Source organism: Triticum urartu, chromosome 6A, assembly GCF_056163025.1.
Source record: "Triticum urartu cultivar PI428250 chromosome 6A, HENAU_Tu73, whole genome shotgun sequence".
NCBI classification, from domain to species: domain Eukaryota; kingdom Viridiplantae; phylum Streptophyta; class Magnoliopsida; order Poales; family Poaceae; genus Triticum; species Triticum urartu.
Genome location: NC_141878.1, coordinates 519,362,608 through 519,384,055, shown reverse-complemented (window position 1 = coordinate 519,384,055; position 21,448 = coordinate 519,362,608). Strand labels below are relative to the sequence as shown.

Below are 21,448 nucleotides of genomic sequence, written 5' to 3'. Positions count from 1 at the left end.
CTCCATTTCAAAATATTTGAAGTTTAGGTCTGTCCTAAGTCTAACATCTTTTGGTCTGACCAATTCTATAGAAAAATGTACTCAAAACTTCTTCTCATCCTCGGCACCAATTCTATAGAAAAATGTATTCAAAACTTCTCATCCTCGGCTGCGCACCTTATAAGGCATTGTACAACACCGAAGCCGTCTAAGGGTTTTACCTCCCTTATCTGACACTCGATCTACTGAAGTGATGAAGTGATTCAGGGCAGGGAAGGGAATTCTGAATTTCTGAAGCACCAATTGGCTAAAGCACAACTTCGTGGCTTCGAGGTAAGAAGGCGAAAGCGCGAAGCACAGAGGCATAGTCTCCTCTGCAAGTGGGTCCTTATTGTCCAACTATAAGTCAAAGTATGTAACGGAAGAATGTTACCATTGGAGAATGAAATCTGCAACCCTCCCCCAATCTCTGTTCCTAACACTCATCGCCATCTATTCTACAATCAGGGGCACGTCTATCTCGCGCACAGAGAGAACACCAAAGCAGAGATACCATGTTGATCGTAAAAGGAAAAAAAATAGCTTTGAAACATCATGCCCAGATACTTGGGAGTTTGGATGATAATGCACAGCTGATGTCACTCAACAACTCAACAATATACATCACTAGACATTTTATTCAAGGGCAATGAAAATAATAAGGGGTTTGGGGTTCCATCTTTACACAAAAATTCCCTGCTGCTAACCAAATAGAAACAATACATTCTAGAACTTCTCATGCTTCGCAGACAAACGCCAATAGGCCTAAAAGATGAACAAAAGAATGAGCAAAATAGAAAACAAATCCGTCTTTGTGGGTGCATTTACTATGTTCAGTACTAGCATGTTCTCACTGTCCAAGCTTCCCCCATATGCCTTTCTTTACTGTTAGGCACTTCAATTTACCAAACACGAACCCTGACTTTGGCGGATTGCCATCTATGAGGGAGTTCTCGTATATCTCCTTGCATTCTTGTACGACCTAACAAGCGAGTAGGATACAAGAATATGTAAGCCATTTTTTCAGCAAACCAGGAAAAGTTTTTTTTAAAGAAAACCTGAACTTATGTATAAATGGCGTCATAATTGTCAAAATTTCTCCTGAAAACCTAATTTGACTATCAACAAATTGCACACCAGATACTTATGATGTGAGAAACTTTGTTCCTACCTCCTTGGCTTCTTTCCGTGGAATGCCTTCCCGCAGTGCAACGAGCTTCTCAACAACCTCCGACTACATAACAGACAAGTCAAATTGCAGAGCATCAAAACAAATGAATGGGACGACAGAGTTTATGAACTGTAATAGTATGTGATCAAACAAGGGCAATTATAATGCTTGGAAGAAATTACCGGGCAGTCTGGTTGATGTTCCAGAATATTTGTGTAAATCAGAGTGAAACTATCCAGACTCTCAGCTGAAGCAAGCTCCCTCAGATCAGCCAGAATTCGTACTCTGTTTTCAACTTTCTGAACCACATTGCAAAGAAAGCATGTCAGAGAACTGGTCCACAATATAGAAGAATCAAACCAGAATGTGGGACTAGAATTCTAGGATAGGTGTTTGAACGCAAAAATACATTAACCTAAAAGATGTATTGTACCACAAAATGAATGCACCCTACTCTTGCAGAAAATGCTTTTCAATATTCATACTGCCACATAATGTTGTTGAACAAAGGAGTTGTCGCTGTGAATAGTATGAAACTTCCAGCAGTAATTATACTTACAGTCACACTAGTGTACTCTCTGAAGAAATCCATAAGCACTTCTTCATCTAGCCTCATCCTCTCAACCGTTTCTTCTTTTATATAATTTTTCTAAAGGTGCAAGCAATTGCAAGAGATAAGATGAAATGAAGTGTGAAATGATCAGTGAAATTGGTAAAAAATACTGTCTGAACCAAGAACACAAAAGAAAAAGCTCATTTCAGAATGATTCTAGAGAACATGGAAGGGTCCTCCCTTTGTGATGACTTTACATCATATATATGTTCCCACCATCCCTCCAAATCACAAGTATACAGATAATCTGAATAGTACCAAGGGGAGTTCTGCAAACCTGACTGAGAAGATGGTCAACATATACAACAATTGTTTCCTCTAGGCAAGACTCCACAAATCTTCGGAACGATCTATCTTCAATATATCTAGACAAATAAACCCATTTACAATTATAAGCAGAAAGATAAGATGAACCACATTTATCAGTGATAGCAAGCATTTGCATGCCATAACCCCCAGTATGGCTTATAGGAATATTACTAAATAGGATGGCATCTATTATAAAATAAATAGATAAAAATGATTAGTACACCCTCTGTAAAGAAATATAAGAGCATTTAGATCACTACTTTAGTGATCTAAACGCTCTTATATTTCTTTACGGAGGGACTACGTACTATTTTTGGAACTGATCAATTTGCACTGGAGTTCCCAAATTTGATGAACATGTATGAATATGATTTATGTTGAGATTTCAGGATCTAGTGATATAGTTCAGGTCATGGCACAAATTTTGGTAGATGTGCAATTTTTCAAAATTTTATGTCTTCAAACCAATTTGAAAAGTTCTCTGCATTCATAGCCATGGTATAGGTCAATAACACTTATTGTGTAAACTTACAGTTTCACATCGCCAAAATAATCAGCAAACGTGGCGACCAGATATTCGGTCACCATTCCATCCATCCAGTCTGATAAAAATGAACCACTGTTAGAAAACAACAATCTATCTCTTCAAGGAACACTTGAAAATACCCTTAGAAAAGCACTATGCCAGAGAATTCCTAAAGTATGTTAACCACAAGTAGAAGAGGTAAACAACTACTTGCATACAGCTGCCAACTACAGATGGTGATTGAATAGAAGCAACAGCGATAGCCAAAAAATCAATACCAGTCGATAAAATATGAATATCACCATTGTTACTGTGTAAGCATAAAAACATAAGAAATGTCCCGGCGCTTTTCTGGGTTTCTAAGTAAGACTCTCACAGATGTAGAGGAACTGCGTGTGCTTTAAATTCCAAATGATCAAGAAAATGACTCAAACAAAGGGCAAAGGGGAAAGGATAAATTTGTTACCCAAACAATACCAAGGAATTACCTTTTTGGTAAACCTTCGCAAGAAGATCCTGCACACCTGGGTCTTCGAAAATAACACTGACAGTTTGAAGGACCGCCTCCTGTTGGAAGAATCGGTAACTTTAGTTACAGCAGCAATGACCTTTTGTTGTCTATAGACGCAGTTGTATCAAATAATATTGCTTGGAAGATGAACCAGACAAGCTTGGCCAGTTCTCAGCACATGGGGCAAGACAGCTGAGTCGCCCACCACTCTTACCACCTGTCTCTTGGGCAGTACTGGACAGGGATTGGCCAGAAACCAGTGTCAATAACCAAGAGTTAACCAGTTCAGTGCTTGCTTTTAGTACTCGTATAAATATTTAAGCAGCTTTTCCAGAATTGTGGCAAAGTAATGTGGAAGCCCTTGGACCATAACTAGGTGACTCGGCAAGGGTTCTTTTCATTACCTCCCCACTCCTGTCCGACTGTTTCAGTTTCTACAGGGTAGCATGTATAGGCAAGAATCTCGGTTTCAGGACCACAACAGCGAAATCTCAACTAGCCGATAGCAGGTTTTGCAAACTTCTACACCAAACATTATTACGAACTTCCTTGGTTATACGCTGTAGCAATGTGTGCAATTAAGACATCCGTGCATGGTTTTAAATAGCGCGTTATAGGTACTTTGGTCCAAACACATGAACACATGTTTTAAATTGCGCGCTATAGCACGCTATACCGTTTAGAAGAGGTCCACCGCTAAGAGGCATAGCCCGCTATCTATAACTATGCATCCGTGTAGAAGTAAACATCAGACACCTAAAGAATCAATTTCACATTGATTAGCAGGTTGAGTTTCATTTCTCAAACCTAACACTAATGTTACATATACATATGTAATGTATCTTATGCATGCAGATTGTAGAACAAACCTTGGCAACCTCAAGAAATCCTTTGCAAGTGTCTTCAAAATTAACCTGCAAAACAGAATTTTACTCACATGTAGAGTCTAAAAAAAATGCTTAAGGTGTGCTAAAAGAAACACAGAAAAACTGCAATAATAACACATATTTTCAACTCTATGCTGTCATCAACTTCTGAATTTGCTTCACATTCCCAGTTTTCCAGTCTTAGCGCCTCACAGAAAATACCATGAAGTCTTACCTGTTAGTCAGTTTGCTCTCCCAGCAATGCATATATTTAGTCTGCATGTACAAACTATATCTAAAATACTAGAGTATATGTCCTACTCCCTCCGGTCCTTTTTAGTTCGCATATAAGATTTGACTGAAGTCAAGCCTCGTAAAGTTTGACCAACTTTATAGAAAAAAGTACCAACATTCACAATCTGAAATCAATATCAATAGATGTGTCATGACTTAAAGTTTCATATTGTATAACTTTAGCATGACAGATGTTTATATTTTTTCATATAAATACGGTCAAACTTTGTGAAGTTTGACTTTAGAGAATTCTAATATGCAGAGTAAAAAGGACCGGAGGGAGTACTTCACAAGTTGTGGTCCATGAGAATATTCTACCTCCAGGCTGAAAATATACTACCTCCAGGCTGAAAACGTGTTGCTTTAATTCCATGCACATAGAACAAGAAACTAAGCAAGGACTTTATACTCCCAACTTTTGATATAGTTGGGCCCTGTTGATTGTGCAATCGTCTCTTTGACATCAATAAGGTGGTAATTGCTACGAAGACCCAACAAGACTTCAGTTTGTAACACATAACCAACTTCCTAAACATCATGTATTTCAGACTAGAGAAAATTACTTTGATGTGCTATATAAACTATACCATATAACATACACAAATCATCTACCTCGATTTTTAAATTAAAATAGTCAGAATGGTTATTCATGTCCTTGATCCTTGCCATGGAGACTAGTTCTTACCAGGAAACTGAACCTTATGGTATGCAGGTACAGATACTACGGATACTTGGGTAGTATTTTCAGTAAAAAGAAACAGGGAGAATTCAATGATGTAATGATTGAAAACACATGAGGTCATCTCCAGAGCAAGTTCAAAAATGTGAAAGAATCTAAGGACCAGGCTTGATGACTCATTAGTACCTGTTCAGCATAGTTCGGAGGAAGCGCTTCCAATGTGCTGCTACTTAGCTCTGATGAAAGTTCGTAGCAACGCAGGTTGTTGTTAATCTGGTCAAATAATACAAGGACCATATAATAAGAAACAAGAGTAGCAAGAACTGACATGGAACAGCTAAATGTACATACTAGTGAAAGAAAACTACGGACCAATGCGCACAGAGTTTCCAGACCGACATCAGAAGCTGGCTCCTCAAGGCTTTGCCTCTCAGCTGCTTGAAAATCAAGCATAACCTGTGAAGGTACCAAAAGAAGATTGAGTTGCAACATTTCAGTAATTTATTTCAGATTGCACAGAGCAAAGCAAAGCAAAAAATAGTTAAGACTAAAATAATGTTGAGGGCAACTTGATAAGTACCTGAATAACTGCGAGAGCAATACGATATAGCATGACATCTGTGCTATTTTCTCTTACTATCTGCACTTGCTCTGTCAATATTCTGAATAGATCTACAGCTGCAGGTGTATATAGTTTTCCATCCTCTGTACTCTTTGGTGGTTGTGTTTTATCAGCCTCCAAAATGTTAGTGTACCATTTCTACAGAAGCAAAAAGGAGTATGAATAATCATGATTAAGGTCAATATGAATTCAAGAGATAAAGTTAGTACCTTAGTTGTTGCCTGCATACGCTCTACATACATATTCATGAGGGGATCCAATGCACCACTTTCTGAACAAACTTGGGCAAGAGACTCGTCCACACCAAGGCCAATAAGATTATCTTGATATTGCACAACCCAACCTGTTACCTACAGTGAGCAGTCAATTAATGTGCTTGCATTACAAGCGAAATAAAAGCAAACAGAAAAATATATACTGACAAGTGGTCATCACATGGAGAAAAAATATAGCAGAAACACAATGAATTTAAATATCACATACCTTCAGTATGTTTATATTTTGAATATCATTTGCTCTTTCACTGAGCAGTCTTAGCATATGAATGAACCTTTCGGTATATAGATTTACCAGGAGCTGGAAAATTTCATATCTTGTAGAAATAAGAAAATCAAAGCAGTTAGTGGATGATATGGAAAATATTAGCAGTTACATGTCAAAATGGCGAAGTAGAAAACCCCAGCCATCGACATTTCATAGAAGAAGAAAAATCATGTTTCTCACCAAAGGGATGTACTTTTAAGCAAATGGTATATTGAGAAGTTAGAATACAACACAGAGCATCCCCATATACTGAATTAAGAAGGCATATAGTATGGCCCATGATAGGAGCCCTCAACATATTTTTGTCTTCTTAATTGTTATGACAGAATATTAATTTCTTGTGCATATAGAACAAATAGTATTGGACATATCTTCCAAGGATAACTATCGTTTGTAATACCATCAACATACCTAGGAGGAAAACATGGTGCAACATAGTCATAGATATCGCCAAGCTCTTCTCCAATCTGTATTGCATTGAGAGCAGAATTTCATGTCAGTCAGATCACTAGGTAAATCCAGACAAGCGTACTTTCTTCTAGAGAAACACCAGACATTCTTTGTCAGGTCACAATTTAAATTTATAGAACAAGTAGGATTAAGATATATTTGTAGACAAGGTAAGTAACAAAATTTGAGGTCATCTACATCAAACGAGCGGTAAATTATGGAGCCAAAAAGCGTACACAGTAATACATGATTCATGATTACTAATGAACTGAGATATTTTGTGTTAAATTTCTTAACAGCCACGCCAGTCTTCTTTCAACATAACATACAATGGAAATGAGTAGGATACTTGAGAGCTGAGGTTCTTAGGTCCTTGAGTCGAGTAGCTGCCCCACTGGCTAGGAGACAAGTCGTACCAAATTGACCCATGTTGAGCCGACTACCTGGGGGGTGATTCTAGCTCGCTCAACTCAGGTGATCAATTACACGGAGTTGAGAAGTCCGGTTTGTACTCTCAGGAGGGGACCATTTAAACTTTTCTTCTCTTTGTGCTATGATTTACTATAACATGTGTAAAAGTCAAGAGTACTTACTGCCTTAGCTTCCTCCAGAGCTTCCATCATATCTTCTGAGAAAACAAGCTGCGTGATCAAAACATTAGTAACTGCTACAAATGCATGGACTGTGATAAGCACACAATGAAGCCTTGAATCCAAGATCATAGTGTGCTACCTCAGTGAGCAATTTGTCAAAGCGAGCCTCAACAGCCTTCCCTATGCACTCATAGCATTTATCCTTGTAGCCCTTTCCCTGGGTCTTTGATTTCTCTTGGGTGCTATTTCTTGGGGTAGATGCTGCCCCTGCACCTTTTCTGCCAGAGTGAACCAAAATCGTCATCAATCCATAGGAGATAACCTCACAAAAGAAGTACTACTTTGCAAGGTTCTCACATATGTTCTGGTTAGTGGTTTATCAATATTCAATAGACATCTAACAAACAATAGACTGAAAAGGCACAGTTGTATAAGACCATTAGACCAAGTGGTGGGACACGACGGAAAAGCAATACAATATAGGCGATTCAGCAAGCTTGTAGAAAGCAAGCAAGTCGACTACACCCACACAATGGCTCCAGAAGATAACCATTACAAGAAAGAAGAAAATAGGCAAGGTTGTGCAAAAGATAATATGATAGCTAGAGTTAATTGATCTGTCAACCCAAATCTAGCCAGTCTGCAGTTTTAACTAGTATATGTATATGTGAAACAGTACATCATACAATGACCATATGGACAATATACTACAACAGCTGACATGTTTCCTGCCCCCTTTGCAGATCGTGAATTCATTTACTGGATCCAGGCACAAGTTCATGGATGAGCGATTTCTTATCTGAACACGCAGTGCCTAAGTACTACTCCTATCTTATGTGCATTTAAGCTAGCACAAAAGTAAAGGGCATGATGACTAATAAAAGATGCAGTGTCCAAAAAGATGTTATAACTTTGCTACTCAAACATGAAACTGTATGAAATCATACTGCCTATTGGAACTGGAAGTGCAGAAAGATGTTCTATAGAAGAAGAAAAGTAGTGTACTTTGTCGTTCTACGTTGGTTTGCTATCGTCGCCATAGCACCTGCACCCTCAGCCTCAGCTGCTTCCTCTGCAACTTGTTGGTCTATGATCTCTTGCATTTCAACAACCCTGACATAAGAATTTGAGTTTGTACAATCATGTGCAGTAATATATGTGTGTGAACTAAAAGATAAACAGGAAACGAAGACAATACAACTCCTTTTCTGACCCCAAAAAATGTTATATTTCCAGTACTATTTCCCTGATCACAGATCAGAACTGATAAGAAGCGCAAATTGTCCCTCCTTAAAAGTAATGATGGGGAAACAGTATTCAACCACTCACTTCAACATTGACGTATTAAAAATAATTTAACTACATGGTAAGGATAAGCTATACCTTAGAGCTCGGACCAACGTCTGAGGGCTGCAAAAGGGAAAGAAAGAGAAAGTATAAATACTAGGGTGTGCTCCACATGTATGCCTTTAATAATAATTAGAGCATGTACATGCATCTTAGTTCACCTTTGGAATATTGATCACCCATATTTTGGAAAAAAATATACAATTAAAAATTGATAAAGTATGAACAGAACTTGTTTAAGAAAACTCTCATTCTATTGAAATGATGTGTTATAGTCTTGCAGAGCATAAGAAGATGTACCATGATACACCAGAGTTATATACTTATCATATTTGCAGCAAACCCCCGAGCGACAGCCCCATGCTTAACAGTAAAAGTTAAACAGGCAAGATAACAGCGCTTCAAACATAGAATTGCCTTGGTGTCTCCAACTCTACATTCTTTGCTTCATGTTAGACCAAGGATTTCAAGACTTACCTCATCCTTACTACAATTTGAATTTTGTCTTGCTTTAATCTTTCAAAAAATTAAAGCTATCATTTCATCAGGTCTTTGAAGTATTCTGCTTCTTGCAAGCTTCATTTAGTACATTCCACAAAGCATATATAAAGAATTCAAGATGGAACAAGAATACAAGGATGCCAACAAAACATCGCCTAGTTTTTATAACATGTGTACTTAAGACTATAAGACGATTCAGTCATTTACCATGTTAATAAAAAAGTCAAAGTTCATATAACAAAACTCAGTACCTCTCTTTTGAAAGTTTAAAGAAGTTAGCAATATGTCCCCATAATGTCTTTTCAAATGTTTCCCATGATCGATCAACATCTTCAAAGTATTCTCTGTGGGAAGAAAAAGAACCATCATGTGATTTACACATATGAATTTCATTGCAATACAGGCAACAGGCGAGATTTAAATAACATATATGGCTTATCCTAACAGCATTTACTATCATACTGCAGGCAATTTCAATTATACAAACTGTCTTAGAAAAGACCCATTGTGCCGATCTTATAAATCTAACATGCCATCCTAATGTGGATCCATAGAGGGTCATAAGTTTGCTTTCTTACACTAGTGTTTATTAGTCTTTACTAGGTCAGCGGTTATAGTACTTTGACTTCTGCAATGGTATCATACAAGATTGATGATAAATAAGCTACTCCCTCCGATCCATATTACTTGTCACTCAAACGGATGTATCTAGCACTAAAGTACGTCTAGATACGTCCATTTGAGCGACAAGTAGTATGGATCAGAGGGAGTACATGTTTTACAGATGGACGGAAATTCAAAAATAAACAGTGTTAGTTGATTACAGTTGCATGTGCAGTCAGTAGAAGTTTCTTTTAAACACTACTGCCATGTTTGATATTTGAGCTTAGGATGAACCAAATCTCGGTTAAAAATGCTTACCTCATTCTAACAAGAAAGGCAACGGTAAAAGGAAAACTAGGGATGATACGTCGCATAATTATCAATGGTACCTAGTTATACAGATTAAGAGAGGGGGTCCCACCTCAATCGGCCAACTTCTTCCTTATGAGATCCAGCAGCAGCTAAAGCAAAACGCCTCTTTCCATCAAGAGCTGTTAATCTCTAATTTCGTCACAGGCAAGATCATAGAGAAGTCAGATGACTAGAACTAACCATTATGGTTATCCAATTGTTGTGTTAATTGACAAGCCAAAGAAGAAGAAACAACCTCATAAGTGTGAATCAACTCTTTGTCATCGCTCAAGGAGTCACGTGCTGCAGCTGCTTCAACAGAAATAGACATCATACCTCCTACATCCTACCACACATTGACAATCAATATATCAATTTTTCGTGCTCAATAACTTGGTTAGCTCAACCTATTGGTAAGTTAGAAAGTATACTTAACACATAGCAAGTAGAGTCATAGTACAATGCTATTGTTAAATTAAGGTCAGCAATCAGCAAACCTTTAAAGTTGTGTTCAGGTTGTTTCTTGCATTGCTAAGGAGCTTGATCCTGTCGTGATTCTCGATTAATGTTTGACACTCCTGACACAACCTGCCGTCATTGATGATAAATAGAGCTGTAAGAAATTAAGGAAAACATAGATACAGACTCGAGAAGTGACAAGCATGTGGAAAGGTGAAAACCAAGATAACAAGCTTACTTGTCTATATCTATGAAGTTCTCACGTAGACTGTTTATTGTTTGTTGGGATATCGCAAGAGCGCTGATGCCAGCATGAGCTTGCTCAACCTGTCAATTTTGAAATATATTCACAAAAGGTATTTATCATCCAGCAGACAGACATGAAGGGTGCAAATGACTGGATCAGAAACTATAACTTAGGCAGACTCCAGCTGATCAATAATGGTATTCAAATGAGTAAGTTTGGCGATCATAGTAGATATCAAATTGTACCTGTTCTGCCACCATTGAACTGAGTTGAGTATCATTTGTCTGAAAGAATTTGTAACAAATAGCAGACAATCAGGAGTCGTATAAAATGATTCAACTAGTAAACATATTCATAATATCTCAATGGTAATCTTTGTATGTCAGTATCCTTTTGACACATGGCGTCTTATTTTTTTTACTTTCATGCAAAAAAAATAGCCATATTTATACCAAAAAATAAGAAATACTTTTGAATGAAATGTGAACTCAAATTCAGGCACTGACAGCTTGGTGCCCAAGCTATATTAACAGTTATGGCTTGCTTGCGTCTCAACTGGTGGTAGGAGCAGGAACGGCGCATCCGCACAGAAGATACAGATAACCCATGAAGAATTATTGTTTTTTGAGAGAGAAATAACCCATGAGGACTTGAAGCTACAGGTCACAGCCCCAGCTTCAGCTACCGAAAAAATTTGACTACCGAAAAGGACTAGCAGAAATCATGCGAGACTTGGTCAAAATCCAAAAAATGCAGGCTCAGATGAACCTGAAAGATCATATAAGCATTTCCTCAAGCATCATCAGTTCGCACGGACAGCTTGCTTGTGCTGAGACCCCTCGAACAATTCCCACACCTTAAGCAAGCGCAATTGTGCATAAATAGCTAGTCATCGACCGTAATTTAGTTATTTAAATCTAATCGTCACAATCTAAAAACAATATCCTTCCGCGATCCCAGCACGAAGTCAATCGCAGCAGAATCACGGGGCCAGAGGCAAACAGTTCCATTGTAAGGTCATCCGGAGCGAGTGATATTTTTCAGCGGAATGCAGGAGCCATTCGGGGCGAAATTCGGGGATGCATGCCTACCAGCGTCTACGGTTTCACCGAATCTACTCGCCCACCGCTACTTGAGATTCCGCCATAATTGGCCGCGCCCGCCAACGGAGGAGCGGACCCGCGGCGGGTCCGAGGGTGAGGGAGTGGGGAGGGAGGGAGGGATCGTGCGGCGTCACCTGCTGCCGCGAGAGGTAGTCGGCCTTGATGGAGGCGATGGAGGAGAGGAGGTCCTGGGACGGGAGCAGCTTGGCCACCTCGCGCACCGCGGCCTCCTTGGCCTCGATGCCCAGATCCTCCATGACCCGCTGGCACCGGCCGGCCGCCCGCGCGCCGCCGCCCTAGGCCTTGGCCTCCTCCGAATCGAGGCGGGCGCGGTGGGCGTGGGGGACGGGGGAACGGAGATCGCGACGAAGGCGTGGTCGGGTGTGGTGTGGTGTGTTTTAACCGGAAGGACGGGGGAGAGAGATCTGACACTTTCTTTCGACGAAACTCACTTCGCTCATAAACTCCACTGCCATCTCGTTGTTTTCTTCCCAAAAAAAATGTCTGCGTCTGGTCTTTGGACAGCATTATCGTTTCACAAATGACGGAAATTCAGGCGCAGACCGCGTGGTGTAGTTTCGGCCTGGCCGATGGCCAACGGGGAGAGGAGAGGGGTGCAATATCCACACTTTCTTTTCTGCGAAGCTCACTTTGTAACACTCCTGCTAGCGGTATTTATTTTATTTTATTTTGCGGAATAAACTTTTCATATATTCCTCAAACATCATGACAGTATAAAGAGCATCAGATATAACATAAAATGCATCTATATCCCTAGACCACCTAGCAACGACTACACACAGTAAAGCAAGCCGCAGTCGAGCCACCGTCATCGCCCCTTCTTTGCCGGAGCTAGACAGTCCTTATTGTAATAGACAGACAAAAAGTCATCGTGCTAAAACCCCAACGGATCAACACATCAGAAACAACAACCACCGTTGATGAAGATAAGCGTAGATCGGAAGGATCCAGCTTATAGACACATGAGCGCAGACAAACGAAAACCAGATCCACAGAGGTCCACCGAAGACAAACACCAACCGAATCCCGCGAGATGCCAGAGACACGTCTCCGTACATCCTTCGACGACACGAGATGCATCACCAGGACTAGGGCTAGATGGGGAGAACCATATTCCATCTTCAAGGAGCCGTCGCTGCTTCGCCTTCCTAAGCATGACACAAACCCTAAACGGATTCAGACAAACACCTAAAATGAAGCATGAGCACTTCCATTGACAAAGTCCGGGATCCTGGTCCTAAGGCCATAAAAGATGAAGCAGATTGCCTGCAGGCGCTGGCGAAAGGCGAGAAAATCTGAAATGCCTGTGAGCACTTCTTTCTTTCTCTAGGAGAAAGAAAACATTGGTACTTATTTTTTACGAGTTTTTACATGTCAAAACTCGACGACTTTTCTCTTTCTTTTATAAGCATCATTACCTTGTTGGTTCTCCAAATACTCTCCTATTTAGCTGTAGTTTAATACAAATCTCTTTGTAAAATCGGCAGCTAGTCCTTGAAAACGAGTTTTTACAAATGACCCGTGAACATAATGTTGTGAAATAGTATTCGCTCTTCTAGATGTTCTCTTGTTTTATTTCATTTTTACTTTAAAAATTTGTGCATTCAATTTTTAACACAGAGTTGTGCGCAAATGAAAAAAAAAAGCAAATCCCGTGCGGTTCTAGTTCAATAATGCAAACAAAATTACTTCATGAACTTTTCAGATGCTAGAATTTTGCATAAATATTCATTAATCAGCCTCCAGGCACTTTTTTGTGGCATTTATCTTTTCAAGCAACCTGGCGAGAACAAAAAGGGTGTGAAATCTTTGAACTTCTTTTGACTTGACTTTTCATAGAACTTACAAAATTGTTTATCTTAGTTGTTGGCTTGTTCTCATAACTAGGGGAATGAAAAATCCAACGCTTCTTTTTGAGAAAACGCACCATGTGATACTCTTTCACTCTTCTAGAAATTCTACTATCTTTAACATGGGCTTCTTTGATTCACATCTAGTCCTTGAAAACGAGTTTTTACAACCCATCGATTTTTTTTTTTACAAATGACCCGTGAAGATTATGTAGCTAAATAGTATTCACTCTTCTAGAAGTTCTGTTGTTTTATTGTTATTTCAAATTTGTGCATTTAGTTTTTGAACACAAAATTGTTTATAAATGGAAAAAAATCCCTTGTAGTTCTAGATTAATAGTGTTAACAAAATTACTTTATGAACTTTTCAGATGCTAGATTTTTTTAATAAAAATCCAGTAATTAGCATCTAGGCACTTTTCTGTGATATTTATATTTTCAAGCTACATGGCGAGAACAAAAAAGGGTGTGAAATCTTTGAACTTCTTTTGACTTGACTTTTCGTAGAACTTACAAAAATGTTTATCTTAGTTGCTGACTGGTTCTCATAACCAGGAGGATGGAAAATCCAATGCTTCTTTTTGAGAAAACGCACCATGTGATAATCTTTCATTCTTCTAGAAATTCTACTCTCTTTAACATGGGCCTCTTTGATTCGCAGGTTCCTCAAAACACATGAATGGGAAATATGGAATTGGACTATTGGAGTAGGATAACCTCTTAATTCTATTCGAATTAGAGAACCATAAATTCGGAAAGTGTTTGACAAGACAGAAAAAACAAAAGGATTTGTAGCAAGACATTTGAGTGGAAGGGAATTTTCCTCCAAAGCAGAGTGCAAAGAAATCCTTATGGAAATATCTCAACAATTCAAATTATGCATAGCGGACTACATAGAGAAAATTCCCAAGGATCTGAATCCTATGAATTCCTTTTGAATCAAAAGAGCCATATGAATATAACCAATGTGCATTTAGTCTACTATGGATCTCTGTGCCGCTGTTATATCTTATCAACAGATCGGAAGAATTATTCGCCAAAAAGAAAATCTCTTGAGTGTAGAAGATTGTCCAAGTTGTAACAAACCAACACATGTAAGCCTCGCCCTATCGCGCTGTCTTTAAGGTCAAATTGTGGTCTTGACAGCCAATATTTTTATATAAAAAGGTAATATATTAATATCAAAAGTTGATACAAATTAAATCTTACTTTTGCAACAACAGGATATCCAGAGCCACTCAAGCAATCAAGATTGCACACATATTAGAAGGAAAAAGAACAACCTGAAAAGGTCGAGGCGAGACAAACAACCTGTTGCAACATATCGGTGCATGAACACCATCGCCATCAGATCCAACCATATGAATCAGATCATGGATTTTTCACTCAGGGAAGAGAGTGCGAGCAGACTCAACGTTTGGTACAACCAATGAAGCCAGACCTAGGGTTTTCATCCTGAAAACTTGATGCTAGACCTAGGGTTCTCACTATAATTTTTTTTCGAAACGGAAGCAAAAGTTGCCTCATCTATTAATTAAGCAGAAAAGAATTGACCAATTAATTACGGAAAACCGGACAAAAACAGAACAACAAGAGCCGGGCCCACTCGCATAGACTGAAACACACAGGGCAAAGCGCACCCTTCTCGGCGACATGTCGACCTGCGGACAGACAACGCAGCTCCGATTCTGACGGAGAACTCAGAAGAATGAAACCAGGCACGGCTGGCGCCACGGAAGATCGCCGAAAGGACACCTGGAACCAGTCATCGTATACCACAGGGCCTCGCCGCCGCAGCTTCGACTCCACAACAACAAACAAAACGAGGCAATATCATGGACACGCCGGAGAAGAGCCGACTATCGCAACCATTGCCGCGTCGCTGACATCGCTCCCACCATCATCGTTGCCACAGAAGTCTGGACGCCACAGTGATTTTCTCGGAGCCGCCGCCCCGACATCCACCGCTCCGTCGCGCCCAGCGCAATCAACCGGCACCACCTTCCGGGGCCGCCGCCCCGACGTACCACCGCTCCGCTCGAGCAGCAACGCCGCGCGACCCAGCTGCCCGCAGCCCACGCTGCTCAGGGCAACCGCTCGTAGACCACGAACGTCGCACCACATCCGGGGCCGCTGCCCCGACGCAAAGTCAGACCGCCCCCTCTGGAACGCGTCGACCGGACCGACAAGCCTGCCACCCAAGTGGCCCAAGATTGCCACCCAAGTGAAGGCCGAGCCACCGCCCCGCCCCATGGAGCCGCACCGCGCATCACTTTCCGAGGCCGCCGCCTCGGCGTTCATCAGCCGTCCGGGGCCGCTGCCCCGGCATCCACCAAACCCGACGTAGGAGAAAACCAAACGCACCAAGCACAAGCTAACTCTCCCAAGCAACACCCCCAAGAGGGAAACGACGAAGACGCCGCCGTCGCCCGCTCCGGAAAATCTGGAGCTTAGGTTTTCACCCGGAGAGCCCGAGCCCCACATAGAAGAAGATGAGTTCCACAACGACGCCTCCAAGGAGGGAAACGACGCCCGAAAGCGCCGCCGTCGACGGCACCGATAAAGTCGGGTCAAGGCTTTTGCCCGGAACACACACATCCCTATGGAGGCCCGCAGATCTGATCCACCCAGAAGCGTGGAGATCATTGGAGCCATTCCTGTTGCGCCTTGCACTCTCCAACGCCGACCACCAAGCTTCACCGCGCACCACCCTCAGCAGCAGCACCTCAAGCTGCGAATGAGAAGCGAGCGCACATGACACCATGGCCAAAACGCCATGGCTTCCAGCACGGGGCCGTCGCCCCGGCTTCCTCCTCGCGTCACGCCCGCCTGACGAGCCCGCCTGACGAGCTTCCCTGCCCGACGCCTCCCGAGCCGAACCACCTCCCGCCCACGCGCCCGACTTGCGCCGCACACAACGCACGCACCGCGCGAGACGCCCGCCCGCGCGCATCCGCGCCCTCCCCTTGACGGCGCCCCTGCTAGAGCGCCAGATCCCGCGCCCTCTCGGACCGCCCGCGCCGGAGCGAGCCCCCCGCCGCGCCGCGACACCCCTCGGACCGCCGGAGCCTCACCAGCCCAAGCCAGAGCCGCGCCCGCGATCCCGCCCAAGCTCGCCGCGCCCGCGCGCCAGATGCGCCCTCGCGCCTCGCAGAGAGATGCCCCGCCGCCACCCTCCCTGGAGCCAGACCGGCTTCGCCGGCAAACTCCTCAGGCGGCGGCGAGGTGGGGGGGTGGAGGGAGGAGGGAAGGTGGCGACGCCGGAGTGGTTCCCCCCGTGCCGCCAGGGAGAGGCGATGCGGGGGTCAGGCATAGAATACGAGAGAAACCACCGATGCAGTTTCCACTACAAAATTTGATGCCGCCACCAACTTGCCACAAAGATGTAAATCGTTCAATGATGGAATGCATGTGAACCAGGTAAACATGGACACCCACGGGAAACAAAGCACAACAAAGGCAAACGATAACCGTTCTCGACTGTTAATACTCCAGAGCCGGACCTGCCGGTTTTCAATACAGTAACATGTTCCAAACAAAACAACAGGCGGCAAACTGAGTCATGATGAAAGCACAGTTAGTTCACGCACTCATGGTGCCACATCCAAGGCAGGCACCGTCCAAACAAAACAAACAGCTCCGTCCTGGACGAGTACTCGCAGCGCACCGGCACTGCTTTCCACAATTTATGGATACATCTACTACGGATTTGGACACGGTACAAGGGTAGAGTAACGGCAGCGAACAATATAAGGCGCGCCTTCGCTCTAGCTTACTTACTCCATGGATCGGTCAGGCTTATTAGCTGCTGGCGGCTGACGACTGTCATCCTTTTGGCCCCCTGAAGACGACGACGAGCCGACCTTCCTGAAAACCCTGCCACCAAACAGGTCCTTCCCGAGCCTCCCCTTGAAGGGGAACTGCTTCTTGAAACGGTTCCGGAACAGCGAGCCGCTGCGCGCTGGCGCGAGCGCAGACTGATTTCTCTTCAGCACATGGTCGTTGCGAGAAGGGTTTGCGCTGCTGCTGCTACCACCCGCATCACCAGAAGAAAAGCGAATGCCATGATTCCTGCGAGCGGATCTGAGGGCGGCGTGAAGAGGCTCCGAGAATGATACACATCCTTCACTATCGGGAGCTCGCGTGCACAGCGGGCAAGGTGGTTCATGGGCTTCACTCTTCGGAGTACTTTCCTCCAGGCAGTCTGCGTGGAAGACGTGTCGGCATGGGAGGACTGCTGCTACTGGCATATTGGTATTTCGAACTATCCGGTTTGAGCTCCATGGCGACTTCTGCCTGAGGAATCTCTCGCATAAGCCACATTTCAGGAAACTCGTTGAACTTGTTGGGGACCTTTGGGAGTCAATGCTGATATGGTCTGAAATGTCAATGGCATCACCATCATATCCAAAATCATAGCTGCTAGCACTGCTCCATCTGAATCCTTCCCTCCTAGAGCTTGTGTTCGGCTCAGGAGAAGCCTCCATCTTCCGAAGTTCACTCAGTGTGTCATGGAACTTGAGCTCAGGACTCGCCAAACTGCGCCTCCACACAGGAGAAGCCAGGCTGTCATCACTCGGTGTGGTACGCCCAGCATTACTAGCCTCAGCCACCCCCGAGGCTTCTGCTTCTGACACTGGATTGCGGAAGACTAGCGGGTAGACTGGTGTTGACATAAAGGATCGCCTTCCCAGATGATTGCGAGGTAGATGTGAAGCTGGTCGTTTACCAGAAGATGCCAGCTGACTTGTTTCTGAGAATGGGGATGCAGAACTGAAACTGCTCACAGCAGTTAAATGTCTCTGCAGCACACAATGAACAAAAAAAAATCAGCACTATGATACAGAGGACACGCCTATATGTTTATTTTGGTTAAAAGCATGCTAGCTGACAGAGAACTAGGGGGATTAAGTAAACAAAAATAAAATGGAGCTTGCCTCGCTGGATTGGAGATCGGAACTTTCAGGTTTCGGTCCTGGTCCCAAAGAGTAGAGAAATGGTTAATTAAACAGGAAGCTAACAAAGGAACACTAGCACTATAGTAATGACTGATCAGTAATCATGAACATGGATGAAAGAAAAATTCAGGTGTTGCAGGGGTAGCTGTTTCTAACGTGTACCACTGAGCGCTGATGCCCATGTATACGGTTAATTTTTTTTGCCAAAATTTCCAATGAAACCAATTGACAAAGTAAATGGTGCTGTATGAAAACTAATACAATTAGAAACCGAGTAACTAAATCTGCAAAACCAGCTCTCATAATGTGCCCCTGAATCACATCAAAATGTAATTCGTCAATGAACTTGTATTTCATCCAATTAGGGCATGTGTTTACCAAGTTCCTTACTATGCAATTCTTCAATAAACTTGTATTCATCCGAATATGGGTACAGATTTGCTTTCTTCATGCCATACTCATCTCACCTTGACATGGGAATAATATTCTTTGGGTTCAGATCTTGTTGAAGACTTATGCTAGACAAACCAGACATAATACTTACTTAGCACGTTTGATACAGAAGACTTTGTACTGTTTAATGAAGCATTCCATGTATGAACGGGACAAGACACAATATCAGACAAAAACGTTAAGAACTTGGGAAGACATCAAGAGTGTAGCAGGATCTTTTCAGAAATAATTAGACCATCCAAATGGCGCTACATATAGGCAAATTACCATATGAACAGGCAGATGAATCAAGCACTTATAGACTGTTGAGACAGTGATTCACAAGCCATGTTTCAAGTACTATTTGCAAGGAAAGCCAGTCAATTCAGCAAATTTCTTTCGTACTAACACCAAAACAAGCCTATGTTACAACATAATGCAATGCTTCCAAATGTGTTTACGATGCAGCTACTATCATGTTCATTTTTTCAGTGACAGACTCCATTCATTATACTGTGAAGAGATGTGCATATTACACAAATAGAAACATGGCAAAACAGCATCCACGGTATGTAATCAGGAACAAGTATATATATACCTCCTCCAGGTGTAGAGAACTCGCCAAGATCAAATCTTTGCAGAGAGGGTGTCCAGCGTGGAGCCTGAAGGCTGTCAACAGGACTACCAAAATAAGAAAGTGCTCCATCAGATACAGAGTGGTGGTGATTCAGGTACTGGTCACTGCCAAATGCACTTCTACTTCCTTTACTATGTGATGATAGTGATGACACATAAGGTGGATGATCGTGTGGAGCATCAGGAGTCCTATGAGGCAAACCGTCTGATGAGTACATGCAGTCCCATCCCCGCGACGGAGGAGAGAAGCTCGAATTCATCCGCCAACGTGGCTCTGTAGGATCCATGGAACAGTCTCTGCTAGCAGGATTGGACTTTGTCCCATGTGGCCTAGCGGCCACGCAGCAAAGAGCGCCCGTCTTGACTAATTTGCCCAATCACGTGCAAATACTACTAGCTTATTTTTGCTTGACAAATAAAGCTTACTCGCAGCGTCGATAACTTGTTATTTTCAAGTCAAGAGACAGAGGGCTTCAAACAGTGTCACCTGTGGCATTTACAGAACAAGTTAGCAACGACTGAAATAGTTTTTTGTTCTAAATTCAAAGGCTATTATCTTGATCTACAAAAGGTCACTGACTTAAATAACAAGGACCTCATCAAACCCACAACATGTCTCTCGCATACAAATCAGCATATTCTGCACCAAGCAAACATTTTATGCGTAGTAAAGTTTGAGGTTCACCAGGCTGACTAGTTCTTTCTTTTGTAATGTTCCAATGACGTTTTCCTCCCCCCACCTTAAATATGCTTATGTTTCAAAGCCACGAGATTCAACACTACCTGCAATAGCACATAACAGCATGGTGTGCGTGTGCGCAACACCAACCTAGTTCTGAAAGCGGGGGCAGACTCGAGGTTCAGTTAAACCCTCAATTTCTTCTGAAAATAAGAGGCTAGTTCAGGGTAACAGGCACCAAAATACGTATACTTGAATATGAGCTCGGACAGTCCAATGGCGAATCAATCCAAACCCGGACAGATCTTGGCTCCACGCCAGTCCACAGTCCAGAGGACAGCGGAGGAGGGTTACGCCTACGGGCTATGCGACACCAGTTCTGGTATACGCCCTATCTGACCTCACCAAACGCCGGCAGCCCCCCATCCGTCTTCCCCAACCTCTAACCTAATACCTCCTGCTCATCCTTCCCCGCAGCCCCGTCAGCACCCCCAGCGGCTTCTCCGCCTAGCCGACACCCCGGCACCGCCGCCCTCGGACTTTTAAACAGGAACTTCCCCTTTAGATTAGAATATTTCAGAACTTTTCTACTGTCTAATAGAAAAAAAGCATAAGACTTTCGACAGGAAACCCCGATTTTCAACGACGAACTGAAATGTTTCGATTCGATTCGTCTTTCAGCGGGACGCGTCGGGGGGTTCTCACCTGCATGCCACGAGTCTGAACTCCCGATCGAAGCGCCGGTCGGCGGCGACGCTTTAAGCCAGGGGGGAGACGAGGCGCGCGCGCGTGGAGGGGGTGGGGGTGGGGAGGCGCGCGGCGGGCCTAGGAGCAGCGCCCTCTCCGGCGGGGGGGGGGGGGGGGGGGGGGGGGGGCGCGGAGGCGGCGAGCAGGTCCGCGGCGCGTCGGGCGGCGGTGGGTGGCAGTGGGAGGAGGAGGAGGGCGAGGAAGCGGTCGGGATGGGAATGGGAAGCGTATCATCACCCTTTCCAGAACAGTAATGTGACTCCGTTGGAATGTAGTTTGGGCGCCTCGGGGCCGTGGGATCGGGCCACGGACGGCCCCG

General features: G+C 43.2%; 2 protein-coding genes across 2 annotated transcripts; both read right to left on the bottom strand.

The window, feature by feature from the left end:
* Nucleotides 1-638: 638 nt before the first annotated feature.
* On the bottom strand, nt 639-12,285 carry SEC6. The gene is made up of 25 exons (XM_048679935.2): nt 11,941-12,285; nt 10,949-10,987; nt 10,695-10,783; nt 10,495-10,585; nt 10,254-10,343; nt 10,068-10,147; nt 9,295-9,387; nt 8,579-8,605; nt 8,201-8,308; nt 7,335-7,473; nt 7,196-7,243; nt 6,564-6,619; nt 6,093-6,201; nt 5,819-5,959; nt 5,568-5,747; nt 5,360-5,443; nt 5,174-5,260; nt 4,018-4,062; nt 3,126-3,204; nt 2,644-2,713; nt 2,080-2,167; nt 1,749-1,838; nt 1,372-1,488; nt 1,190-1,252; nt 639-1,000 (listed from the first exon to the last, which is right to left on the bottom strand). The coding sequence occupies exons 1-25, from the start codon at nt 12,061-12,063 to the stop codon at nt 869-871; spliced, it is 2,268 nt and encodes a 755-aa protein (XP_048535892.1). The 5' UTR covers nt 12,064-12,285; the 3' UTR covers nt 639-868.
* A 4,854-nt stretch (nt 12,286-17,139) lies between these two features.
* Nucleotides 17,140-21,244, bottom strand: LOC125514599 (uncharacterized). Its single transcript, XM_048679934.2, has 4 exons — nt 21,088-21,244; nt 19,666-20,190; nt 18,615-18,652; nt 17,140-18,479 (listed from the first exon to the last, which is right to left on the bottom strand). The coding sequence occupies exons 2-4, from the start codon at nt 19,988-19,990 to the stop codon at nt 17,454-17,456; spliced, it is 1,389 nt and encodes a 462-aa protein (XP_048535891.1). The 5' UTR covers nt 19,991-20,190; nt 21,088-21,244; the 3' UTR covers nt 17,140-17,453.
* Between the last annotated feature and the right edge of the window lie 204 nt (nt 21,245-21,448).